Source organism: Odontomachus brunneus, unplaced genomic scaffold (genome assembly GCF_010583005.1).
Source record: "Odontomachus brunneus isolate Ranch 3 - 2012 unplaced genomic scaffold, Obru_v1 Obru_scaffold_053, whole genome shotgun sequence".
Taxonomy (NCBI): domain Eukaryota; kingdom Metazoa; phylum Arthropoda; class Insecta; order Hymenoptera; family Formicidae; genus Odontomachus; species Odontomachus brunneus.
In genome coordinates, this window is record NW_022639503.1 from 1243578 (window position 1) to 1266390 (window position 22813).

At 40.6% G+C, this 22813-nt stretch overlaps 2 protein-coding genes and 1 long non-coding RNA gene across 5 annotated transcripts in view; 1 reads left to right on the forward strand and 2 right to left on the reverse strand.

The window, feature by feature from the left end:
* LOC116845601 overlaps nt 1-8503 on the reverse strand; it is a 77077-nt gene extending 68574 nt beyond the window's left edge. The window contains exon 1 of the long non-coding RNA XR_004378272.1: nt 8363-8503. This is a non-coding gene — a long non-coding RNA (uncharacterized LOC116845601). The remainder of the gene's footprint in view (nt 1-8362) is intronic.
* A 256-nt stretch (nt 8504-8759) lies between these two features.
* On the forward strand, nt 8760-20733 carry LOC116845552 (neural cell adhesion molecule L1-like protein). Of its 3 annotated transcripts, none has more exons than XM_032818332.1 (6): nt 8761-9166; nt 10525-10818; nt 11370-11560; nt 11706-11835; nt 12135-12275; nt 13494-20733. In XM_032818332.1, exons 1-6 carry the CDS (start codon nt 9121-9123, stop codon nt 13655-13657), a joined length of 966 nt encoding a protein of 321 aa, XP_032674223.1. In that variant the 5' UTR covers nt 8761-9120; the 3' UTR covers nt 13658-20733. The 3 variants fall into 3 exon arrangements, with proteins under 3 accessions (XP_032674225.1, XP_032674223.1, XP_032674224.1); XM_032818333.1 differs by having other exon boundaries at nt 13499-20733; XM_032818334.1 differs by lacking the exon at nt 12135-12275 and having other exon boundaries at nt 8760-9166.
* Nucleotides 20734-21387: 654 nt separating this feature from the next.
* On the reverse strand, nt 21388-22813 carry LOC116845554 (exosome complex component RRP40). The gene is made up of 2 exons (XM_032818335.1): nt 22504-22813; nt 21388-22070 (listed from the first exon to the last, which is right to left on the reverse strand). The coding sequence occupies exons 1-2, from the start codon at nt 22692-22694 to the stop codon at nt 21551-21553; spliced, it is 711 nt and encodes a 236-aa protein (XP_032674226.1). The 5' UTR covers nt 22695-22813; the 3' UTR covers nt 21388-21550.

A 22813-nucleotide genomic window follows, 5' to 3' on the forward strand; every position in this document is an offset into this window, starting at 1 on the left:
TCGTCCGGGGTTATCGGGTCATGCGTTATTTACGGCTGTGAGGCGCGCTGCTTCTCCGCGGAAATTCGGTCCACGTGGAAGAGTTCACGTCGTGATCTCGGCCGGCACACGCGGGGCATGTTTCGCCGCGTATCAGCAGCGATGGCGACGAAAAAATTGAAGAACAGCGGAGGAAGAAGTAAAGGGGAAGTGTAAGAGCGGGATGGGATCTGTGAGAGGGCTCGAGGGGAACAAACGAAACAGCCTTTTTCGTGCATTAAGTATTTTTTTATACACGACCGGTCGTGCGCTCTGCGCGATTTCTCTCGACGTTGGCCGCGCCGGTCTCGCGAGGAGAGAACGGGCCGAGAAATTCGACTGTGCGCGGCAACGCGGAAGCACGTGGACACGCGATGCGGACGTGCGAGTGCGAGGCGAATAAGTCAAAATCGTGAACAAGGGGGAGGGAGAACGACGAAGCACGCGATAATATCTAGAAGGATGATTTTTTACCTTTTTCTAAAACGCGTCAATCGACTTAAGGTGTTAGTAGCACATGTTGATGTTCGATATATTCGCAGATTTTCGCAAAGCGATGCGTGAACGTGAGCTTGGCGAAAAACAAGAGATTTCGTAAGTGTGCCTGATGCGTGCGTGCGTGCGTGCGTGCGTGCGTGCGTGCGTGCGTGCGTATGTATGTATGTACGCGTATATGTCGTGTGCGAGTGATTGGGAGTATGTCACGTATCTGTGCGAACAAGTGAGCTGAAAAAGAGAAGGCAATTGTGGAACGAATGCGTGCGACGGAAGCGGGAGAATGAACGCGCAGAGCGATTCTTCTTGATTAAAATCGTGCACACAGCGAATGTCGCAGGGGATGCCAAAGCGAACGACGAACTCGAAAATTGTCAATAACGTAGAGGCGATCATTACTAACACGATCATATTGCCTTGTTTTTCGTGCATATAGATCTTGTACAAATATGTGTTGCTATGTTTTTACCATATCAACATAACCACGCATGTGTTATAAAGATCTTTCTGCAAATTTTTTGTACACCTTTGAACTTCTAAATTCGTAAAGATACACAGAAATATTCGTCGAAATGTTCACTAAAGGAGCAAATACACATGCAGTACGTGCAAGCTGCGCGGAACTTTCCAAATGTCAAGTATAAATATTTACGTCGATTGACAGCTCGAGATGTCGATTTCCAAATTTCTTCTCGTTTTCACCATATCGAGAGCAATGCTCCAATTCATTACTGCACGTACTTTCAGTATGCGAAAACGTCTGTAATTCTGTGCAACTAATACGCGACGTGAACTTTGCAGACAAAAGCCATTATTTCGGTAGTTTCCAAGTATGGCATCCCCTTAATAGTTGTTACTTGAAACTTGTTTCAAGCGAGATCTTTTGATTTGAATTTACAGTTAGATGTGTTTCTCGGTGGGATAGCGATTGCAGATGTAACGTCGCGTGTATCATTACGATTTACCTGTGACAAATCTGGATCCAACTCTGAATTCAAGTTTGAATATCTCACGCGAGACAAATTTCCGGCAACGACTAAGTTAATATCGGCCACGGATATCAGTTTCGAGATATCACACGGGAGGCACAGAGAGCGAAGGTAGAAAAAGCGGAATATATCGTGTTCAGTTACTATCTTCTCTAGTTACTATCGTGGTTTGTAATATGTAAATTCCCGACTCTTCCGGATCTTATTTGCCGTGACATGAACGTTTCTGATTATTCGCGCGATTTCCCCGTGTATTCACGTTCACGGCCGTGGATCATATTCTCCGCGAGCTGCACCGTGAGCTCGGCACGATTACAAATCAGAATTCGCGCAATGCGAAAGTGTTGCGAGACGCCACAGCGTCTTGCAGTTAGGAGAGAACCGCATTTTTTCGCATGCGACATGGCGACAGTGTCAACGCAACGACCTTCTCATCAGCGCTCCATCCTTCAGCGTTTGATCCGCGAACGATCACGTGTCTCGAACGATGAAATTATACTATAGCAGTATCCATCCTCACATCGTCGACTGAACGTATTACGGGATACCAGTTGGCTCGATGGATTATATGGCCGCGCGGAGAGTGAGAGTGAGAGAGAAAGAGAGAGAGAGAGAGAGAGAGAGAGAGAGAGAGAGGAAGAGAAAGAGAGGAGACGAAGTATCGATTTGAATTTGATTTCGAAATTTTTGCGTGTGCGTTGCTCGTCTCGTTATCGAAATTCTTATTTTTGATATTCGTAGTGACGTAAATGAAACGCGCGCCCTTTGCACGATTGTCTCTATTTTTTTAATTGACCGCGACCGTGTATTTTTATTGACCGTAGTACCGTAAATTAAAGATTATATTTTGTAATAGTGTTTTTTATAATATAATAGTATTTTTTTATTTATGAACCGAGAGAAAGTGAGAGAGAGAGAGAAATATGTATGTTGTGTGTGCGCGCGCGCGCGATGCGGCGCGGATTAGACGTAGATTAGACACCGTGTGTCGCGGCGGCTATGTAATTTTCGAGCTTCTGTCGAGGCAACACAATAGCGCAGTATTATTTATTCATAGTAACGGGGCCGTCTACTCGCTTATCCTCTTCGATCGAGGAGATCTGCAGCTCGTATTATCCGACGGGATCGCTCGCAGGGCCGAAGCGTGGCGACGCGACGTGGGGGACGACGCGAAACTCGCGTTCAATTTCCGGGTCGCGTTCTCTGATCCGATCGCTCCCGTCGAGTATGCTCAATTTATTACGCCGGTCACGGCTCTCTTCGACGGCGTCCGCGCACTCAACGGCGACGACGGAAACGTCCGTGCTTCGTCCACGTGCGCCCGAGGCCGGACGCTGCCGAGGTGTGGCCCGGTGCACCCCCGAGCGTCGAGTGATGGAGGGAAGCGCTTTATCTGCGATTTTGACGCGCGGTCGCCGATTCAATCGCGCGTATGTTCAGCTTCCCGAAGGGCGGGCTTGTCGATCCTCTCAGCGCGTTCCTGTCAGCTGGATTCAGCGGTTCGGTCCTTTGGCGGTTACTACGGTGACTCTCGGTCTCTTGGCTAGACTTTGCTTCGACTTGTGTGTGTACGACTTCATCGGCGAAACTCCGCGTCGATCTCCTCGCGCTTAAAATTCGCGCTACGATCCAGGAAGTGACGGGAAGGACGAGTTAAGCGTTTGATTGGGTTCAAATTAGTCGGTGGAATCTTGATTCGGATCGAAGAGAGAGAGAGAGAGAGAGAGAAAAAATCTGGAATCCAAGAAACGCTCGAGAAAGTCGCGAAAGCCGGTGACACTTTTCACACGACTCGTCGTTGTCATTGGGAATGACATAACGAAGTTTCCTCTCGAAGGTTTTCCAATCGATGTCTCTCCGTTCCCTTTCGGTTACATTCCGGAGAGACCCGGGAGTCCCCGCTGGATCCACCTCCGCGTCCGTCCGCGCAGTCCCCGAGAGTTCTTCGCGCTGTGACCGGCTTCCCGCGGTAGCCTTGCTGCGAGCAAGGAGCGGAAGGAAAGACCGGGAGCTGCTGACCGCAAACGCACGTGCACACGAGCACGCGGGCGGCTTCAGCGCCCTTCGCTCTTTTTCCTTCCCTTCGGCGAAAGGTCGCCTGAGCCTCGCCCGGAGGAAGCCGACGAACGATAGGAAAAATAAATATAGAAAACGAACGAAAAAAAGGAACAGAGAAAGAGAGAGAGAGAAAGGGCGGGAACGCGTGCAAAGTATCCTACGAGAGCCACCGCACCAGGCCAACCAACCCACATGCAATATCTCTTTCGGGATCGACGGAACGTAAATGTAAAACATAGTCGTAATCGATCGATAATCGTAGCTTAATTCATTAGCGTGTAACACATAATAGAGTTTATTTTTTGGTCGCAGAATATTGTTATAAATATATTAGCCGAAAGCGCGCGGAAGCGGGACGTTTATGTGTATGCGCGTGTAGGTGTGTGTGTATGCATGTTGTAAACGTGAATGCACGTGTGCGGGTGCGAAATGAGAAAGAAGGAGGGCAAGGAAGAAAGAGCGAGTGTGCGTGAGTGTGTATATGTGTGTATACGTGTAGCTGTTTGGCTGTGTTTGTGTGTGTATGTGTGAGAGAAAGAGAGAGAGAGAGAGAGAGAGAAATTTTACGTAGAGCATAACAGACGTGATGTAACGATGGGCGTGTACGATGAAATAAAACGCGTGATGCTGTATGCATATATACACGTGTGTGCGTGTTCCGTGCATGACGCGGAGAACGAGTGTGCGCGAGCGCCTTGCGCCTTTAATTCAGCGTGTAAGTGTTGAACTACTAATGTGTGTGAAAACTCCGCGCGACAATGTGGAGCCGTCGCGACGACCCTCGATATCGGAGATTATCGCCTCGCGACAAGCGTGTGCATATCACGACGTATGTGCATACGATAAACGCCAATGCCGCGGCGAATCGCGGTTATCCAACGGGTGGACGGCAGAGCGGTGTTAGCGTTTACATCCGTATATATCCGCCCGATATATCGAGGGAGCCGACGATTGCCATCCGCGTAAGAGGTCTCTCCTCTTCGAGGCCTCTCGGGATGTCGTGATTATCTCTGACGGGCGTGCTTAATGAACGCCCGAGACGCGCCCGTGCTCTCTTTTAACGAGAGGTCGTGGCGATCACGGCTCCACGTTGACGATCACGCTCGGCGGTGGCCGGCGGACGAGGTGTAATTCCCTGGCCCGAGTTCCTCGCACGTTCGCCACCGAATGCGCTCTCCCCACTCGGCTCACGCGTGTATCTCCAATTTTTCGTCGTTTTAGGCATAAACAAGGCGGAAACGGGAGCGCGTGCGGTGGCGTACGGTGGTCCCCGACCGCGCGTGATAATCATGTCGCGGAGGATATATATTGTGGCATTAATAAAATTAAGATCGCGCATATATAAGCGACAGAGAGAGGGGCCGTGATGCGTGCGATTTCGCGTAGGATAAACTCGGCCCGCTGCAATCGCGCCCCATCGAGAATCGTATCCTGTGTCATCAATTTTTTTTTTCCGTGGAATATCCACCACGAGAGAAAATTTGGTCGAGAACCGCGTACAGTCTCTCCCTCTCTTTCTCTGTGGTCGCGAGAGAGTGTATCGCGTAAAATCGTCCGCGAATTTTTCTCGGCATGTCATCGGCCGTTCCGTTTGTTTCGCCGTGCGTTATCGTGATCGAGAAGTTCGCGCATGTTTGATGACAGTGTCGTGATTTCCCAGCTTGAAGTCTGGCGTTCCTTTCATCGCGATACGATGTGCGGATGCAGCGGGCCGGGAATCGTCGTTACGCTGATATACGCGTATAGCATATGGTATATCTAATATCACAAGATTTGTTGCTGTTTCTGTTTCCAATTTAAGGCACCGTGGTGAGAAAAACCTAAGAGCGTCGACAGACTAAACCAGACCGGGAACCGAGCCCGGAACTGTCGCTATATAAAGCATATATAAATGTGTGTACATATAAATGTATAGATCTACGAAAGACAGAATGTGAGAGAGAGAGAAAGAGAGAGAAAGAGAATGAGCGAGAGAGAGAAAGTGGGAGTGAGAAAGCGAGAGAAACAAAGCGCGAGTAATAGACGACGAGCGAGAAAAGGAACACACTGTTGTCGCGAATGCGTGTACGGGATGACCCACTATTATTACGGAATGCCTCGTTAACGATTAGGCAGATAAATTCTGAGAGGAAATTCTGAGCGTGTGGAAAAACTGAATGAAAGCAGGATAAAAATAAAAGATGAAAATATCTGGGACATCGTTAGTGAAAGAGTCCTGGAATAATCCGACTTGCTAATGTCGAACATAAAAAATCATCATTGTCTCTGTACTTCATTTTCGAGATGATATTTTAATTCAATTTCTTTGATTATCTCACATTTGCGGTGCAGTTTCGTAATAATGGGTCACCCGAGGCACGTGTATATGCATACGTAGGCAACGATATTGATATTTATTAATTATCGGCACGCGCGATATTCTCGTCGAGACGGTTTTCCGCGCTGAGGAAAGAAGGAAAGATCTTGCGGAAAGCCGTTCGCGGAGTGCGCGTTCCGACCCGTCTCGTTGGAACAATTATCAGTAGGGTCGTACTTTCATGCTCGTTTCTCGATCACACACAAGCCCACACACCCGCACACATACACACACAACACACAAATATACACCCACACGCAGACACATCTATGTATACACATACCCAACAGACACACGTACACTATTATAATTACCCAAAAGTAACTTGTACTATGTAACTATTACTATTTTTATGAATTTTTGTACATTTTTCTAATTATTTTGTATAATAATCGTTAGCGGAAAGAGAAAATGGCAGAGTTTTGGCACCCACCTCCCCAAAAAGTGTTCAAAACGGAGAAAAGGAGCTACATCGACGACGAAAAAAAGAAACATAAAAAAATGAAAAAAAAAATGAAATTTTGGTGCGAGTGTTACGCGCGCGTATGTGTGTATGTGTATGTGTGTGTATGTATGGATGTGTGAGAGAGAGCGTATACGCGCGATTGTATACGCGCGTTGTGAACATGTATTGAGAGCGAGAGTGAGTGAGTGAGTGAATGAGTGAGTGAGAGAGAGAGAGAGAGAGAGAGAGAACACGAGAGAAAGAGATGAAAGAAACGCGAATGAGAGAGAGAAAGAGAGTGCGAAAGAGGAAAGACGACGAGGAATGCAAAACGGATAACAGGAAAAAAATACGCGGGACAGCATACAGCGTGCATGCGCGAACTTTTGTGAAAGTAGCGAAAGAGGAGAGTGTAAGAGGAAGGAAAAAAGAAAAGGAGAAGAAAGAAAAACCGCGACTGTCGACAATGTAGTCCACCGTTTGTCTGTGTAATCTTGTCTTAATCTGTCTCCTTGTCTGTCTGTCGGTTTGCCTGTCTGTCTGTCCGTGCTGTGTTTTAGCAGGGGAGGAGAATTTCACTAAAAATCCTAAGGACGTAGCGTTATACTTTTATCTCTGGATATATGATACGACGACGACGTCGACGAAGACGACGACGACGACGACGACGACGATCGTGAAATAATTTTTATGTTTTGTATTAAAAGGAGAAAACGCGATGAAACTTCTTCTCAACAAAAACCCGCTAAAGGTATATATATACATAAATATATATCGTAGGGAGAGGAGAGAAAGAGAGAGAGAGAGAGAGAGAGAGAGAGAGAGAAAGAGAGAGAAAGAAGGAAGGAAGGAAAAGAGAGCGATACTGATCGAAAAGAAAGAGAGGGAGTGAGAGAGGGTGCAGAGGTAGCGTCGAGGAAGTATAGTAAAACGACTAAATGATGTTCAAAACGACGATAAAACAAAAGGAAAAAGGAAAACGCGGTGTAGAGACGGAGAGAGGACTTTTAACTCCGCGGTTCTCGTGCGCCGCGTAAGGTCGAATGTGTGAAAAAATCTACTTCGTATTTGACGACGTGTTTGTTATAATTATAAGAATCACCTTTTCTTTTTTTCTCGAAATGAAATGCTATGAAATAGATCAATTCTTTCATGGAAAACGGGGAGTCGTTTTGCTTTCGTCCGATATCCCTTCAACGCAAGTGGCTTTAGCGCATCAGGTGTTACACGTGGGATCACATATCGAATTCTGCGATATTAAAAAAAAATAGATCGTAGACGAAACGAACGTTCAAGTTATATCGGAAGCATACCGATTCAATCGCGACAGAACGAAGTAATTTTTCATTTAATTCCGAAAGGTAACATAACGCGCGCGGCACTTGATGCGTTAACGCCGCGGAAATTCCTTATCAACGAAACATCTCAAGCAAGAGCGAGGTAAACACACAGATCGTAATAATAGTCAACATATATCCTCACGGTTGCTTCAGTTAGCAACTCGTTGAGATTAGACGCAACATCGCAAACAGTTAAGGTCGAATGTGTACAGAAAAAAAACATCAGCACAAATCGGCGAGCTACAGTCGATGGTTACATTCAGCAGAGAAAGCGCTTTGCGTTGCACCGTCGATCCGCTTTGCGAATGTTCCTGAGATTTTCGAACACTTGACGGTTTACGCTTCTCCAACATGTTTACTAAGCGGTCCAGCATATCGAAAGTATGCTGGGAAAAATAGCGACCGTGAACGCGTTGGAAAAGTGCAAATCGCTACTGTTGTTCAGAAGAGAATTTTACAACAGTCGCAGAGTTGCTGCCAGAGCAGCGGAAATCGCTTATTAAGCTATTTCCTGTGCTAAATACAACCAATGATTCTTGTTACGGTTAAATAATCAATTGTGATTAGTCAATTTTCTTACTGTGTAACCTCTTACTACTTGCATCGTTCTGTCATATGCTCGAGAGAGCTTGATAACTTGTAAACTTGATATCACACATACCACATTTCCACCGGGATTACGCAGAACGAGGAACTGCCTCTTCTTCTGACACGCAAGATCGCTCACGAATACGTGAATGTCATTATTAAACAAACTAATCGCGAGGAGGAAGCGTCTCGCCAGCCGCGCGCGCGATGGAACTGGACGCTGTATTGTTACGACGTGGAGATTCAAAATAACTCAACTCGCGCCGCGAGTGTGGCGCCACGCATGAGTCGGACAGTCGGAAATCTGCAATACCGACCGCTGGAGGGGGGGGGGGCGACTTATCTTCAATATCGACTGTGAATTGGGTCGGTGGAAGCGTAGAAAGGTAAAGTCTTTCCTATAAGACATCGGAGAATTCCCTATCAGGTCCTACATTTAGATACTAACGGACATTTTGTTGACATGGTACAGAACGCCGCCGTAGGAGGATGCCGGCGGTGGCATTCGATAAAAGAGGAGCGAGACGCGCCGGACGGGCGGTGTTCCGCGAAGCGTGACGAGTTGACGCGACATTTATAGTGGCGAGCGGCCACCGACGGACGACGAGTCGGTGATGAGCTTGACAGTGGCGATCGACGCAACGCACGCCGAGTGACGCGCCTTCGGCCGATCGACGCGGGATCGTCACGAGTACGACAGGGAGAAAGAAAAACGAGAAAACACGTCGGAAGGAGAACGATCGATCGAGAGACGGGATGCGGCCAAGGAGAGTTTCGTAATAAAACGCACCTCTCGCCCAGGTATTCGCGCGCGTCTCTTAGTATGGCAGAATGGTTGGACGTAAATTGCTGCCGTTGCTGATACTCTTCCTGGCAGGTAAGCACCTGGCCACATCATGCCGCAAATCGCGCCGCTTGATTAACACGAGAGCGAGTGAGAAGGAGAGAGAAAAAGAGAGAGACCGACAGACACACAACGGACAGAGATGGATGAGTAGGATGTGTACACATACATAATACGTGTTCGCGCCGATGAAACAATCGGCGCAATCTATATCTGTCAACGATCATGCGATCTATGAGCGACTATAGTACGTGCTCGGCGATCGTTACGATTCAGGGTCGAGTTATGTAAAGAGAGCGACTATCGTTACTTTTCTGGTTGCACCTTTTTTTGCCCGTTGCTATCGTCACCTGCGTCATCAGGAGGTGACCGCGTCGTCACAAACCGCATAATAATAAGTTCTATAGCACACCTGACTCGCGATCTTTCTATGTATTCTCTCGCCGCGATCACTCTCGATCGTCTTCGCGCTTATCCTGCTTATTGACGTGTCCGAGAACAATCGTCGCAATAAGAGACGCAATAAATCTATTTATCAATTTGCCCACCTACGTCCTCGACGATGAGCTAGCCGACTTGGCGTGCACGACCAAATTCGTACTCGCAAGCCAATTTTCCCCTTGCGTGTTCACAGAGCAAGTTCCACTTGATGATCGCGTCGACGCCAGACACGATCCCGTTTCCGTTTAACACCCAGCGAGAAACGAGGATAAAATGACGCTCCTGGTTGTTATGATCGCCAAATGGAACTTATAATACCCCAAATGAAGCTCAGGGCGTAAGCTCTTGGCAATTGCGTCGACCGCGAGCGTCATTCTATCCTGGTTTCTTTCATTGGACGTTGAAAAAGGACGTTTACAATGTGGTCGCAGTTCTAAAGTTGCAACACTAGTCTGTGAATCGATCATGTATCCGTTTCCTTCGCGTAACATCATGAGAAAAATGAAAAGTTTCATTGACGAGTCCAATAAAAAAACTTTTCATTTTTTACGTGTTTATGCGAAGAATACATGCGATCGATGAATGCGGATCATATAAATGATCGATTCACATAGATTAGTATTACGACTTTAAAGCATAATTGCGATCATATTGTAGACGACCCCAAGCAAAATCATCTACCGCGTCGACTCGATCGCCAAATGGAACTTATTCTTCAACCAGTGAGAAATAAGGGTAGAATAACGCTCGTGATCGCCACGTGGAACTAACCTTAAATGGAGCTCGCCCATGGGGTAAGTTTCACTTGGCGATCGTTATTCTATTCTGACTGAATTCTCACTGAACATTAAACAAAAACGAAATCGTATCCCGCAATTATTAAGTGGGACGTAGGCATAGTCGCGCGAACGAGAGTGACCTCGTAAGTAACGTGTTTGTGTCTTTTGCAGGATGGCAGGAAGCAGTGGCCGTGGTACCGATACGGTACGTCGCCGTGGACGTGGGTAAAGGCCTGAAACTGGCCTGCGCCGAGGAGAGTGCTCTTCCTACACATTCCGACGAGTCAATGGGAGTAATGTGGGTAAGGGAGGGTCGGGAGGACGGACAGATCGAGCGGCTGAAAGTGGAGCCGAACGGCGTGCTAGAGCTGTTGAATGTCAGCGCGGACGACGCCGGTAATTACTCGTGCACCCTGGACGACGATCACGACGCCGTGAAAGCCAGGATCAACGTGGAAGTCAGGAGTATGTCGTAGCTTATTATAAAAAATGATCTTCAATTGACAAAAAAAAAAGTAGTAGTTGCACTAAGAGAAAAAATAGTTTATCTCGCTGAAAACTATAGTTACTTCCGGCGCTAACTATAACTATATCTACATAACCATATCTTCTTGTTATTCGAACAAAAAAATAGTAATGGCCAATATACATATTAGGTTATTATCACTAACATTTATAGTAACACTTGTTACAAAGTTAGTTCTCTTTCCTGTTCAAATGATGAATACAAAATGATAACGTTACATAAGATTTAGTGAATTTCAATTTGTCTTAATGTAAATTAATAAGATGATTGATTTAGATTGAAATTCTGAACATAGTGTAATCTTATTATTTTGTATACATTATTTTAAGCAGGGCTTGGTTCTTCCACGATGTGGAAGTCACATGTGATAATCTACTGTACGATAATCACAAATATCAAACACTTTCTCAGTGTAGTTTCAGATTTATCAGTTGATATAAATTTTTAGCATGCATATCTCGTGTACTACATTTATTACATTTGTTTGCAGCACCTCCTCCAGCCTTGCACAATGTGTGGGTCAAGCCATCTACAATCTTGGCCAACATTCTCTGGGAAGTGGCTGGTACTGGCGGATATCCTATCATAGACTTCACTGCCGAATATCGTCTGAAACCGACCGTGGGTGAGGAACCGGAAGAGTGGAAGCCCATTATTCCAACGCACATTCCTCCGAATTCCGTGAGTATCATGCCTTATCAGAGCACGACAGAAAATTGTAAAGGGAGTGAAGAACGCAATGTAATATAACACGAAGCGTTATACCATTCCTGATTAACAAGAACTAATCTAATCCGAAACTGATGGTCGTATAATTGTTTTAAAGAGGCAAATAGATGTGTATCATTTGGTGCCAAACACGACGTACTCGTTCCGAGTGTGGGCAACCAATCAGTTGGGCAGAGGCGAGATCGTGGAAGTGGAGGGTCACACGCATCACAGCGTGGAGGAATTGGGTATTTTGCGTTACAATTGCTACTAAATTATAATTGCATCACGGCTATTGTAAATAGAATTCTATCCTTGGGATCCGTATAAAGTGAGAACTCGAAACTCTATACAGGATGTCGCGGAACTATCGTCGAACTATTCTTGTATCTTCAAAGTAGCAACTTAAGTCGATAGATCTGTGCGGCATCCTGTATACATAATGTATCTTTTGAGAGAAACTGTAAGGATACGTTTATCAAACGTTCCTCTTGTTGTATAGCGTCGCGACTAACGATCTCTCTTATGCAACGTAACTAATTTTCAGAACTCGCTCGACACCTTTTAGCCGGCGTAGAGAATTTCGATACGCGTGTCTGGGTGGCAGCCGTAGGTATTGTCATGGGCACACTTATGATTCTCGGTTTAGGTACTTGTTACCTGCTGTATCGCGAGTGGAAAGTACCCTGTAAGCATCCTCTCTGGTAACCTTACATAAGAGCTTCCGCTTCTACTCTGTCTCTTTACTGCTGCTACTACTTACTACTACTTCTTTCCGCTGGTGACCGTATACTATGTATATATGTATATATATACATTTCTTGTGTATATATATATATATAACATATTCATGTGGCATTATCTAACAAGCACGATATCCACAGAGAATCTCGTTCTCTCTCTTACATATTAGAAAATCTCCGCGACGCAAGTTAGCTAAAGAACACACCTCACTAGCCGCATCATAATTATAAAATTGCAGAGGGAACGTTATTAGCATCTTACAATTAGCATCCGACTAAGCTGAACTTATCTATGGCCCTGATCTCTAGCTTCTCTCTTGCGACAGCAATGTTTTTTCGAATTTTGATTATACTCTCTCTGACGAAATAGATCTCTAATTATTTCTCTCTATCTCACACACTGATATCTTGTTCCTGTACTCTTCTGCACCTTTCGCAGATTTTTTCAACTCAGCATTTAACGACAAGTTTCAATATAGCATTTAATAAAGACGTATGTCTGTTTCATCTTTAGTTAATTTTCCTTATCGATATGACACTTTTCAAACTTGCCGCACCGAACACCGATAACGTGCACTCAGTTTACCAGCTCATTAACATTTCTTGTACCAAGTATGGCACTCTTTCATTGGGAATGAAATATACTACTGAGATTTGCAGATAGAATTTTTCCACCGCAAACTTGTTTGTCTCGTTATCTATCTCTCTCTACCTGTTTCTGAATACGATTATTCTATCTTATTATTCCGATTAGATATCACTCACATTGTATGAATTAATGAGCCTGCCGAATAAATCTTAGTTAGCAACAAATAGTAAGTACTACGATAGTCATAGAGCATTATGGCCTAGATAAGTGATACGGTAAGACGTCTCTGGCGATATCGAGGTAGGTCAAGGGTAGCACGCTTATTTGTCAGGCGAGGTAAAATCAAAGATTGGCACTTTTAGCAATAAAGTCAATAATTTAAAGTCTCACTAACAAAAATGTTAATCGTAAATAATCCGCAAAAGCGATCACTAACGAGACTTCGGGATGAAGAAATTACATCGTCAAGAATCTTGCACCTGACAAAGAGAACAACCGGTGAAGGGAGAGGGTAGAAGCTAATAAGGTCCGTGGCCCAGACCAATGAAGATTAATCTCCGTTCCGTGATTGCAGCGCAGCTGGAGGAGCAGGAGGTGATTGAGCTCGTACCGAACATCATTCTAAATCCGGGATTTTTCGACGAGCGCACCGAGCACATACCGCAGGACGAAAACTTCAACAATCAGACGACTACGCGCCTCAACAACAACAGCGTCGTGCAACCTAGACGGCTCTAGCATACTTCTCGATTATCTTAAAAGCGCCTTCGAAGCAACAGACACGAACACGTCTCTCTCGACGTCGTCTTGAAACGAGTAAGTAACCGAATTCACCGCTAAAGGCCTCGACTTCGAAGAGAGAAAGAAAAAACAAAAGTCGACGATAGAATAGAAATGCAAGACTACCTAGCGATTACGGCGAAGGAATACACGTCTCGAGACGCATTTTCAGGACTTGTCAGTCGCTTCGCAGTGTCCCGCCAGTGTCGAGTTTTCCGTTCACGGTCGGGGATCGAACTATACATATATAGGAGAGAATCGACTTCTATTCTAAAAAAAAAAGGTTCTCACGGAACCTTTGTTTTTTTAAAGCGATTTTGAAGCGAATCTTCCGGAACACACTCACGAAAAGTCGTCGTTCCTGGAAGATTTATAGATCTTAAGCTTTCTCCCGAGAGAGCAATAAATTTAAATAGATAAAATTTTTATATACAGCAACGTATAAATTGTAATCGCGCGCGATACACTCAGTGATATTTTTCGTACTGTGACTTAGGAATATTGAAATTCTGATTTTAATTGTAAAATCTTAGAATCGCAAGGGAATATTTGATCTTGTAATAAAGAATCCTTCAAGGAAAAATTGTGCCGTTAAAATGATGTATTAATTTCTATATTTTACATTCTAATCGTTTGCATGTAATAAGATTGCTAGAGGAGCATCTGTTTGCGAGATTCAGAAAGCATCTCTTTCACGTATGAAATAATTACGATCTTGTAAAAAATAGCTCCACCGACAAGAGAGACTGTCGAAACAGAAGGAATTGAAGAAAAAGGTTCCATTTTCTCGTTCGATCCCCGATTCACGACGCGACATAAAGTGTTCAAAACCCAAAAGAGCGTAAGACTCCACCAGATTTCATGCGAGGAGGTTAATAGAATTTTTTGGAGATGTTTACTGCAGGACGTTCTCACTCCCGTTAGTTTCTCGACGACACTCACACTCGACTGCTCAGACTGATCGAGCTTAAAGGCAAAGGAAAGGACTCCTGTCAAGCCAAAAGAATCGTAGTAAGACTGTAAAACTCTAAGAGATAATTTTGCGAAACGCGATAATCGAACGATATCGTCAAGAGAAGATGTATTTTGCACTCGTTTACTTTTTTCGAGAAGTAACGCGATGAATAGCGAGTATTTTTCTTTTTCTAAATAAGATCATTTGTTGTTCAATCGATCGTATATGTATACGATTTGACGAACTTACTGCCGTTTTAAGGTGTGCACAAGTCGTTGAAAGTTCCTTTCTAGGGATCTGCGGAAAATCGCTCTCTCGTTTTTGTTGTTTTATTATATAGATACATTTTTATAGAACTTTCTCTCTCTTTCTCTGTAAATATGCTACTGTTCATTATGTGCTCGTGCTGCTCGTAAAAAAATCCCGCGTATTGGAAGGGTTCGAGTGGAATGGGAAAGAATATAATTTTAATTGTAAGAGAGATACATCTTTCGTAATAATTTAGATTTTATCTACGATATTTTTCACACGATAATCCGCATGCTATCGTTCGAGGGATGCGTATCGCTTCGACACACTTCTGCACCACCTTAACACAATCACACAGCTCTGTCTAACTAACTGACTACTAATTGACTCACGTTGATTCGCAAAAATCAAATTTTCCTAAACAGCGACTAACATAAAAAGAAAGAAATAAATGGGCGGATAACCATAAGTCTCAATAGGTACAATAAACCGTACGAAAAAATACACGGTGTCCCATTTTTAAAGCATTATTTTCCGATGACGGATTTGCGGATTTAAAAAGCACAGAATTTGACATTGTAATTGTAAGAGGAAATTATATTGAGTATTCGGATTTCAAATATAACACAGAGAAATAACAATTCCGGAATCATGCCGATTTTAGTACTCTTTTCGAGAAATCTGCGGTTGGAAAATAGCGCGTTAATAAGTGGGACACTTTATATAGGCGAACGAGAGCAACCAACGATGCGCGAGAAGTGACAGTCGCTTCTCTTTCGCACCGCGTGCAATAAGATTTTTTCAATAATCATAACACTTAATTCTCTAATGTACTAATTAATAGGATGCGACAGAATAGAACGCATCGCATATTTTGAATAACGCTATCGTATTTAGACGCGAATGTGAACTCAGCCGTGACCGACTAACCGGACGACGTTCTATGACGCTTTGTCGGGACGGTGCTTCGTGTGTGTGTGTGCGCGCAAGATTCTAACGTCATCTAACGATTCCGTTAATATAAAAGAGGTTTGATATAGTAGTGACCTATGATCTTTTTTGATGGATATCGTTCCTATGTATCTATTGTATTCTTTCATTCCTTTGAGTTAAATACGCTGGTCGTTTTATGAAAAAAGAAAAGAGATTGGAGTTTTTTTCCTAAAAGATCTGTTAAATTTTTTAGAAATTGTGATTTTTATTTATTATCTGAATTATATATTATTGTTATTTTGTCGATTCCAAGAAATTATTTTATTAATATCAAGTAATTTGTACATTACATATGAAAGACAAGAGATGTATATCAGGCTTATTATAACAATGATTATATTTCTCTTTTACGACGCGCGAGTGCGGATTAACGTATATTTATGTTTTATTGATAGACATTTTTTTTTTTAGAATTTCTTTCGCTTCTTCATATCAGTGAAATGTAATATTTCGAGTCAACTACAAAGCGACAAAGTACTTTGATGCACGCAGGTTGTATAAAAATTGGTTGTGCGTTGTTACATTGAGGCTTCGGATCTGCTTCTCCTTTTGACGTATTCTTGAATACGTATATGTGCGTACGCACGCGTATAAAAGAATTGTTATACGGATAAGCGGATCGGCACTTAGCTTCGTACTATGCACTCTGTGTTGTGAATGGTATATAAATATATATATGAAAAATAATACAATAATTATATAATTATATATATATATAATAATGATATGAAAATACGTATACATATAAATATATATATATATATATATATATATATATATATATATATATATATATATATATATATATATACATACATATATTTATATAATCGAAGCATCATGCTAATTTAGGCATAAGCAAAAGACAATTTTTTATATACATTACATAATTATGCTGAAACCTGATGATAATATTTATCTACATATATTATATCGAGATAGACGAAAACTTTAAAAAACCGCGAGAGTTACCAAGTTTCGCTTTGCCGATCGACAAATGTTGCTCACGGAAAGTCACTTGCATAGTGCGTCTCCTTTTTGCTCTTCATTTGTCAAAAGAGTCGTATTACTTTTACCAAATATTAGACATACTAGTCGTTTAATGTAAGAACAGTAATACGTAGCGTTGAACCAATAATTAACAAAAAAATATATATTTTTTACACGATAATGCAGACGTATAACGTAGGTTTGAGTTGATATATCAAAACCAAATACTGTATAATTTAATACTGTTTAATATTGTCTCATTATATACATAATTTATTCTTTAATTTTTTTTTACGAAATTCGTAAGGTCCAATGTAGATTTTTTAAATGATACGACTCTTTGGACCCACGGATATCAAAGATTTAGATAGTAATCCTTTATTTTTCTTATCATGTAGTGATAAATACCATATACACCTGATGCCTACAGCTATATCTTTATCAAAATTGCCCAGTGACATATTGAACTACTAAGAAAATAGGAAACTGTTCTGAACAGATTTGCACAATAGTAAATAATTCAACAAATTATTCTTGTATAATTACTAAACTAAACCGATACGAGGGGGGTTTAACAATAACATTTATAACAAAACTCTAGAGAACGTGTCATGGAATTTCTGCCATTGTGCTGTGCGAGAGGAAATAGCATATCTGCACACGTTCATGTGAACAAAACGTTCGTGACAGTGACGAGATATTATTTTTAGCAGTGTAGAAAACGCGTCCGCTGAAGGCTCTCATCATTGTAATAATAATAAGTCGATTTCCGACGAACAAAGAATTGACGTACCGACCGTACGCGCGCGCTTTATATATGCTAGCGTATATATAAATATATATCTGTATAGCCAATATATTTTCTATTCCTTTCTACGATTAGGGTTGTATAAGAGAACGCGCGATTAACGAGACGGAGAATCTCGCGGTTAAATAATAAATTTAAGTGGACGCGTGAGCAGAAATGAATTATAAGTGAGTCACAATATAGAAAAAAGATATTTGAAAGATATTTGATAAAATCTCTCTCTCTCTCTCTATATATATAGAGACGAGAGAAGTGTGCGATTACTTACACAAAAGTAAATCGTGTACAGTAATAATGGCAGATATTTTGCATTCATATCACATGAAACGGTAATAATCCACAGGCTGTTGTAGTAGATCCCTTAGGCACACAATTTGCACAATATGTATATTATATATTTGTAACTTTAAGACAAGGCATTTGGAAAAGCTCAAAAAATTACTCTTCTCCGAATCGCTTAATGCGAAACTATGCGAATAGCATATCGTAAAGTGTGATAAAATTGTATATTATATATATCAGACATTTTTTAACATTCAAAATTTTTCTAAGGAATTTTTAAGAATAGATCTTCTAAAAAAACACGTTTTAAACATTTCTTCCTGATTCTAAATATTATTTAAACAATTCTTTTTTGTTTTCAGGTGGCTTTTCGCTTAAATTCAAAATTTATAGATATTTTCTTTGAATTCGGTATTATCCGGATAATATTATAAAATATTCTGTAGATTTCTAAACTCTTTTTCTTCCTCTTCAATCTATTTTCTTCTGTTCCGATGCCTCGTCTTAAATGTCTCTATCCGCAATAAATCCTCTCGTTGCACATCATCACAGTCCTCATCATTCGTCCTCTTCTATAAATAATCAGTCCTATCGCTTCTCTTTTTCTCGCTTTCTTGTGATTCTTTTCCCGCTGCTTCTGTCCACGTATTATCGTCATGCTATTACACTGCTTGGCACTATATCAGCACTTCGCATCTCAGCGAATAAAATTATCGCCTCGCTAATTTTTATCGTAAGACGTATCTCGCATTAATTATTCCCCGATATACCTCGATTAGCGCACCGAGAAAAGAAGACGAGGAACGTATATTATTATTAAGCGAAGCACAATGCCATAGAATAGTATTTATGGTCGCTAGTGCCACCATGTATCGTCCCCTAACATACATATTGCCCGCCTAATTATATATCCCGTGCGACGAATAATCCATGTGGTTTTTACAAGAAAAAAAAAGAGAAAAAAGCTATGTGTGGCTTCTTCCATGATACGCGGAACCATAGTTTTGTAATAGATATTAGTGTCCGAATAATAAATGTTTTCTTCTGTATAATTCTTAGTGCGCTCTTAGCAAGCTTCTCCTTCGTTCTCTTCGTTTTTTATTGTAAAAACTACAGTCGCCACGTAATCGTTGATCTATAATTGCGATAATTATTCGCTTAAATCACCCGAGATTTAACGATGGCGACAAAAAAAAAGAGAAGCGTATCATACCAGGCAGCATTGTAAGCGCATCAAGTCCAACTTGATGACTATCGGTGGTTCGTTGATATTAGTACGTTATAAACATATTCAGAGCCGAATTTTTCACTGCGGACACTTATTTTTAGATACTTGAACTATCGTAACACACTGTAATTTTAATTTTTATAACTTTAATTAATTACGGCTTTATCGCCTCTAAAGATACAACTTTAAAGTTACAATTTTTTATATTTCCCACTTCACTCTCTCTCTCTCTCTCTCTATTATTATTTTTTTATTTTCTACAGAATCTTCGTACATTTTAATTTTTTTTTCGTAGTTCATAAAAATGTTATAGTCGTTAGATCCGCGGTGTCAAGTCTGGCTTTGAACGATGCGTATACTCTTTTTAGTATTTAGATTAGATCATATTATTTTTGAGCGACGTGTTGACAGAGAGGATAGGGGCCACGAATGACTAAAAAAAGGATAGTTTAGTTTCAAATTGATTTGATAAAATAGTAGATGTATTTCTGTTGTTATCGATACTGTTATTTTGTTTGTTATATATATATATATATCTTTTTACTCTGTTGCGTATTCGCTTTAGTGCGTTCTCGTACAAACGGTGTAAGTACACCGATCCATATAAGTGACCTATGTGTTGTATTATGTAACAATGTCTCAATCGGTTTTTTCGATGATGATACATGTGCATTTAATGATAAGTTGTTACAATTAGTCACTGGCGCGAATGTATTCGTCACGTGTCGATAAGAACTAGAGAGTCATTATTATTAGTTATTATTCGATTATCTTTTGGCAGTTTTGTAAAAAAAAAGAAACGATGTCTATTTATTATAAAAAAAATTTAGAGATAGCAATTATTCCGTTGCCCTTGTTTCCATTATTTTCTGGTGAGAAAGAGATTTACAGAAGAAGAGTTAGAAATTTTCAAATTTAGAAATTGTTCTTCTTGCTCTCACCAATAATTTTCTTGCATGTACGCTTATATTAAAAAGCGATGGCAATGAATACACACATTCCACCAAGTACAAAGATTACCTTCTATTTTGATTGAAACGCGGAACCGCATAACGCGATGTATTTTCGATTGGACGTTGCTTTTTCGTGTACTCCTTCGTGAAAAAAAATAACATTTTGTGCTTGTTGAGTGCAATTACCACGTCGTTATTACATAGACTATACGTATATAGTCGTCACTAGGCACATATCAGCGAAATGTAATGAGAATTGTCGTAATCAGCGCTGCACCGTTGTATCTATTATATATTATCGAATACTGTGTTTTGCGGTCACTAGTGTAATACAATGTGCAATATTATCTGAATACGCCACATTTCCATTTTATGTTAAAATGAAATTAAACATTCTCGATTTCCTACGAAGCGACTTTTTTTCAACTCTTTACTACGTCCACTAGATGTGATCAATTGCGAAATCTACATTTTAGAATAAGAAACACTTTGCACATTGAGAAAATGATATTGTAATAATGTTAAATAATTTTGTGAAGGAAAATGTCCGGAATTACACTTAAAATTATTCATGTTTGTGAACACTGTTCATAATGTATGAAGAGTGATATTGTTTTGTTCTAACATCTCCCATTAATCATCAATTTGTCGCGTTTTCGTCGATATTACATTCATAATGAAACGTTATATTACGGCGATATTGTATCTAGTTTTAATCTACTATCGGGATGGTTGTCACAGTGGTTGTCACTCTATATAATATTAATAATAATAATCTATATATATATATATGTATATATATATATATATATATATATATATATATTTACATATATATATATATATATATATATATATATATGTAGATTAAGAAAACTTCCAGATTTATTTACAAAATTCGTTACAAATATTGATACAATAAATGTAATCATCATTCATAATAGAAAAGAATTAATTATTTTATCCATTAAACAGGAATGATCACATATAAAGAAATAATTTGTACATGGAAACAAGAATTTTTTTTCCAGTTGGAAGAATTAAAGTGAGTACTTTCTAATTAATAAATATGTCTTTACAATTATTTAATCTAGTCATATTGAGATTAAACCTATTTTTATATATATATATATATATATATATATCATCATCATCATCATCATCATCACATCATCATCAACGCTTTAGAAACATTTTAAGTATTGTGTGAGTTCATGTAATAATTATAACTATCGATTTTTGTAATTTTATTTAACTATTACTAACTAATACTTCTATTTTCACAGGTTTATATGACAAATAGGATCAGAATTTTGCATCAATTCAGGTATCTGCTTTTGCACTTCAAGATTAATCATCTCTTTCAATTAGCCACTTACTATATTAACGCAAGTCACGCCACAAGAAGCAAAGTTTTCTCGATCTTCACGCAAAGTTTGTTCATTTCTGTTGGCATCATATATTCGGCCGCCAGAATGGCATTCGCCACAGCAATCGTTTCCTGTACTGATCTTGCTTTGATCCAAATTTTACCATTCATTCCTACAGCCATCTCATATGCTTGATTGCTACCAAGCAATTTGAACAATGGACACTCTGGATTCAATAATTTCCTTATAAGACTCAGGGAACAGGTAAATATCATACCATCTGTGCTAAGTACACCCAAGTCATTCTCTTTGCCCTGTGAGTCCACACACACCAATTCAGGTTCCATATTCTTGCTGGCAATCAACAGCTTGGCAAACACTACGTCACCTATTTGTATATCACGACGATTCTTTTTGGTCACGCCTTCGAAAGCCAAATATGACAATGATGCCTGTTCACTAGCACCGATATCCACCTTGTATATATCGCCAGCCTTTTGGGTTACTATACCCACTACATTTTCACCTCGACTAGGAATATATCTATGCACAAAATAGAGGAATATTTGAGATTAAGTGTAAGATTACTTGCACATTGTAATAACAAAGGTGTTTAATATTGAGTATTTTTAATAAATGAAAAGTTTTCTGTGAAACAGCTTTTTGCTGCAAAAAAATACAACTGGATGATATCTTTATTTCGGTGACTGTAATCCTCGAAGAATTATACAATTCTATACGCATTAGTTGTATCAACTTATTTAAATATTAAATTAATATTTTTGGTATTATACACATACACAAGTGTACATATATACATAAATAACATGTTGTACATATATACATATAACACTTGTGATATTAATGTCTGAAATATTTTATATAATTGAATTTTGTTAACTTTCGAAATAGATCCACGAAACAATTTCGGCGCACATGTATTATTATAAAACACCTGTAAGCATGAATTTTATACCGTTTCTGATAGCTGTCAACATAATACACTGCAGGTTCACGTTTCTTCAAGATACCTGCTTTACAAACAAATACTGTGTCGTCGTCGCGACGTAACCCAGGACCCAGAATCACAACCTCCTTTTCCTTAGACAATATTATATCCTTGATCCTATCCCCTGGTAACACTACATCACCCTTGTTAACTTCCATCTCAAAGAAAACAAAGTTTTGTCACCTCGAAACGCGCGTGCTATTGTGAAAATTTGGGATTTTTAACAATCACCGGTTCGAGAAATCACGTGTATATACCCTTGACTATATAACTATAG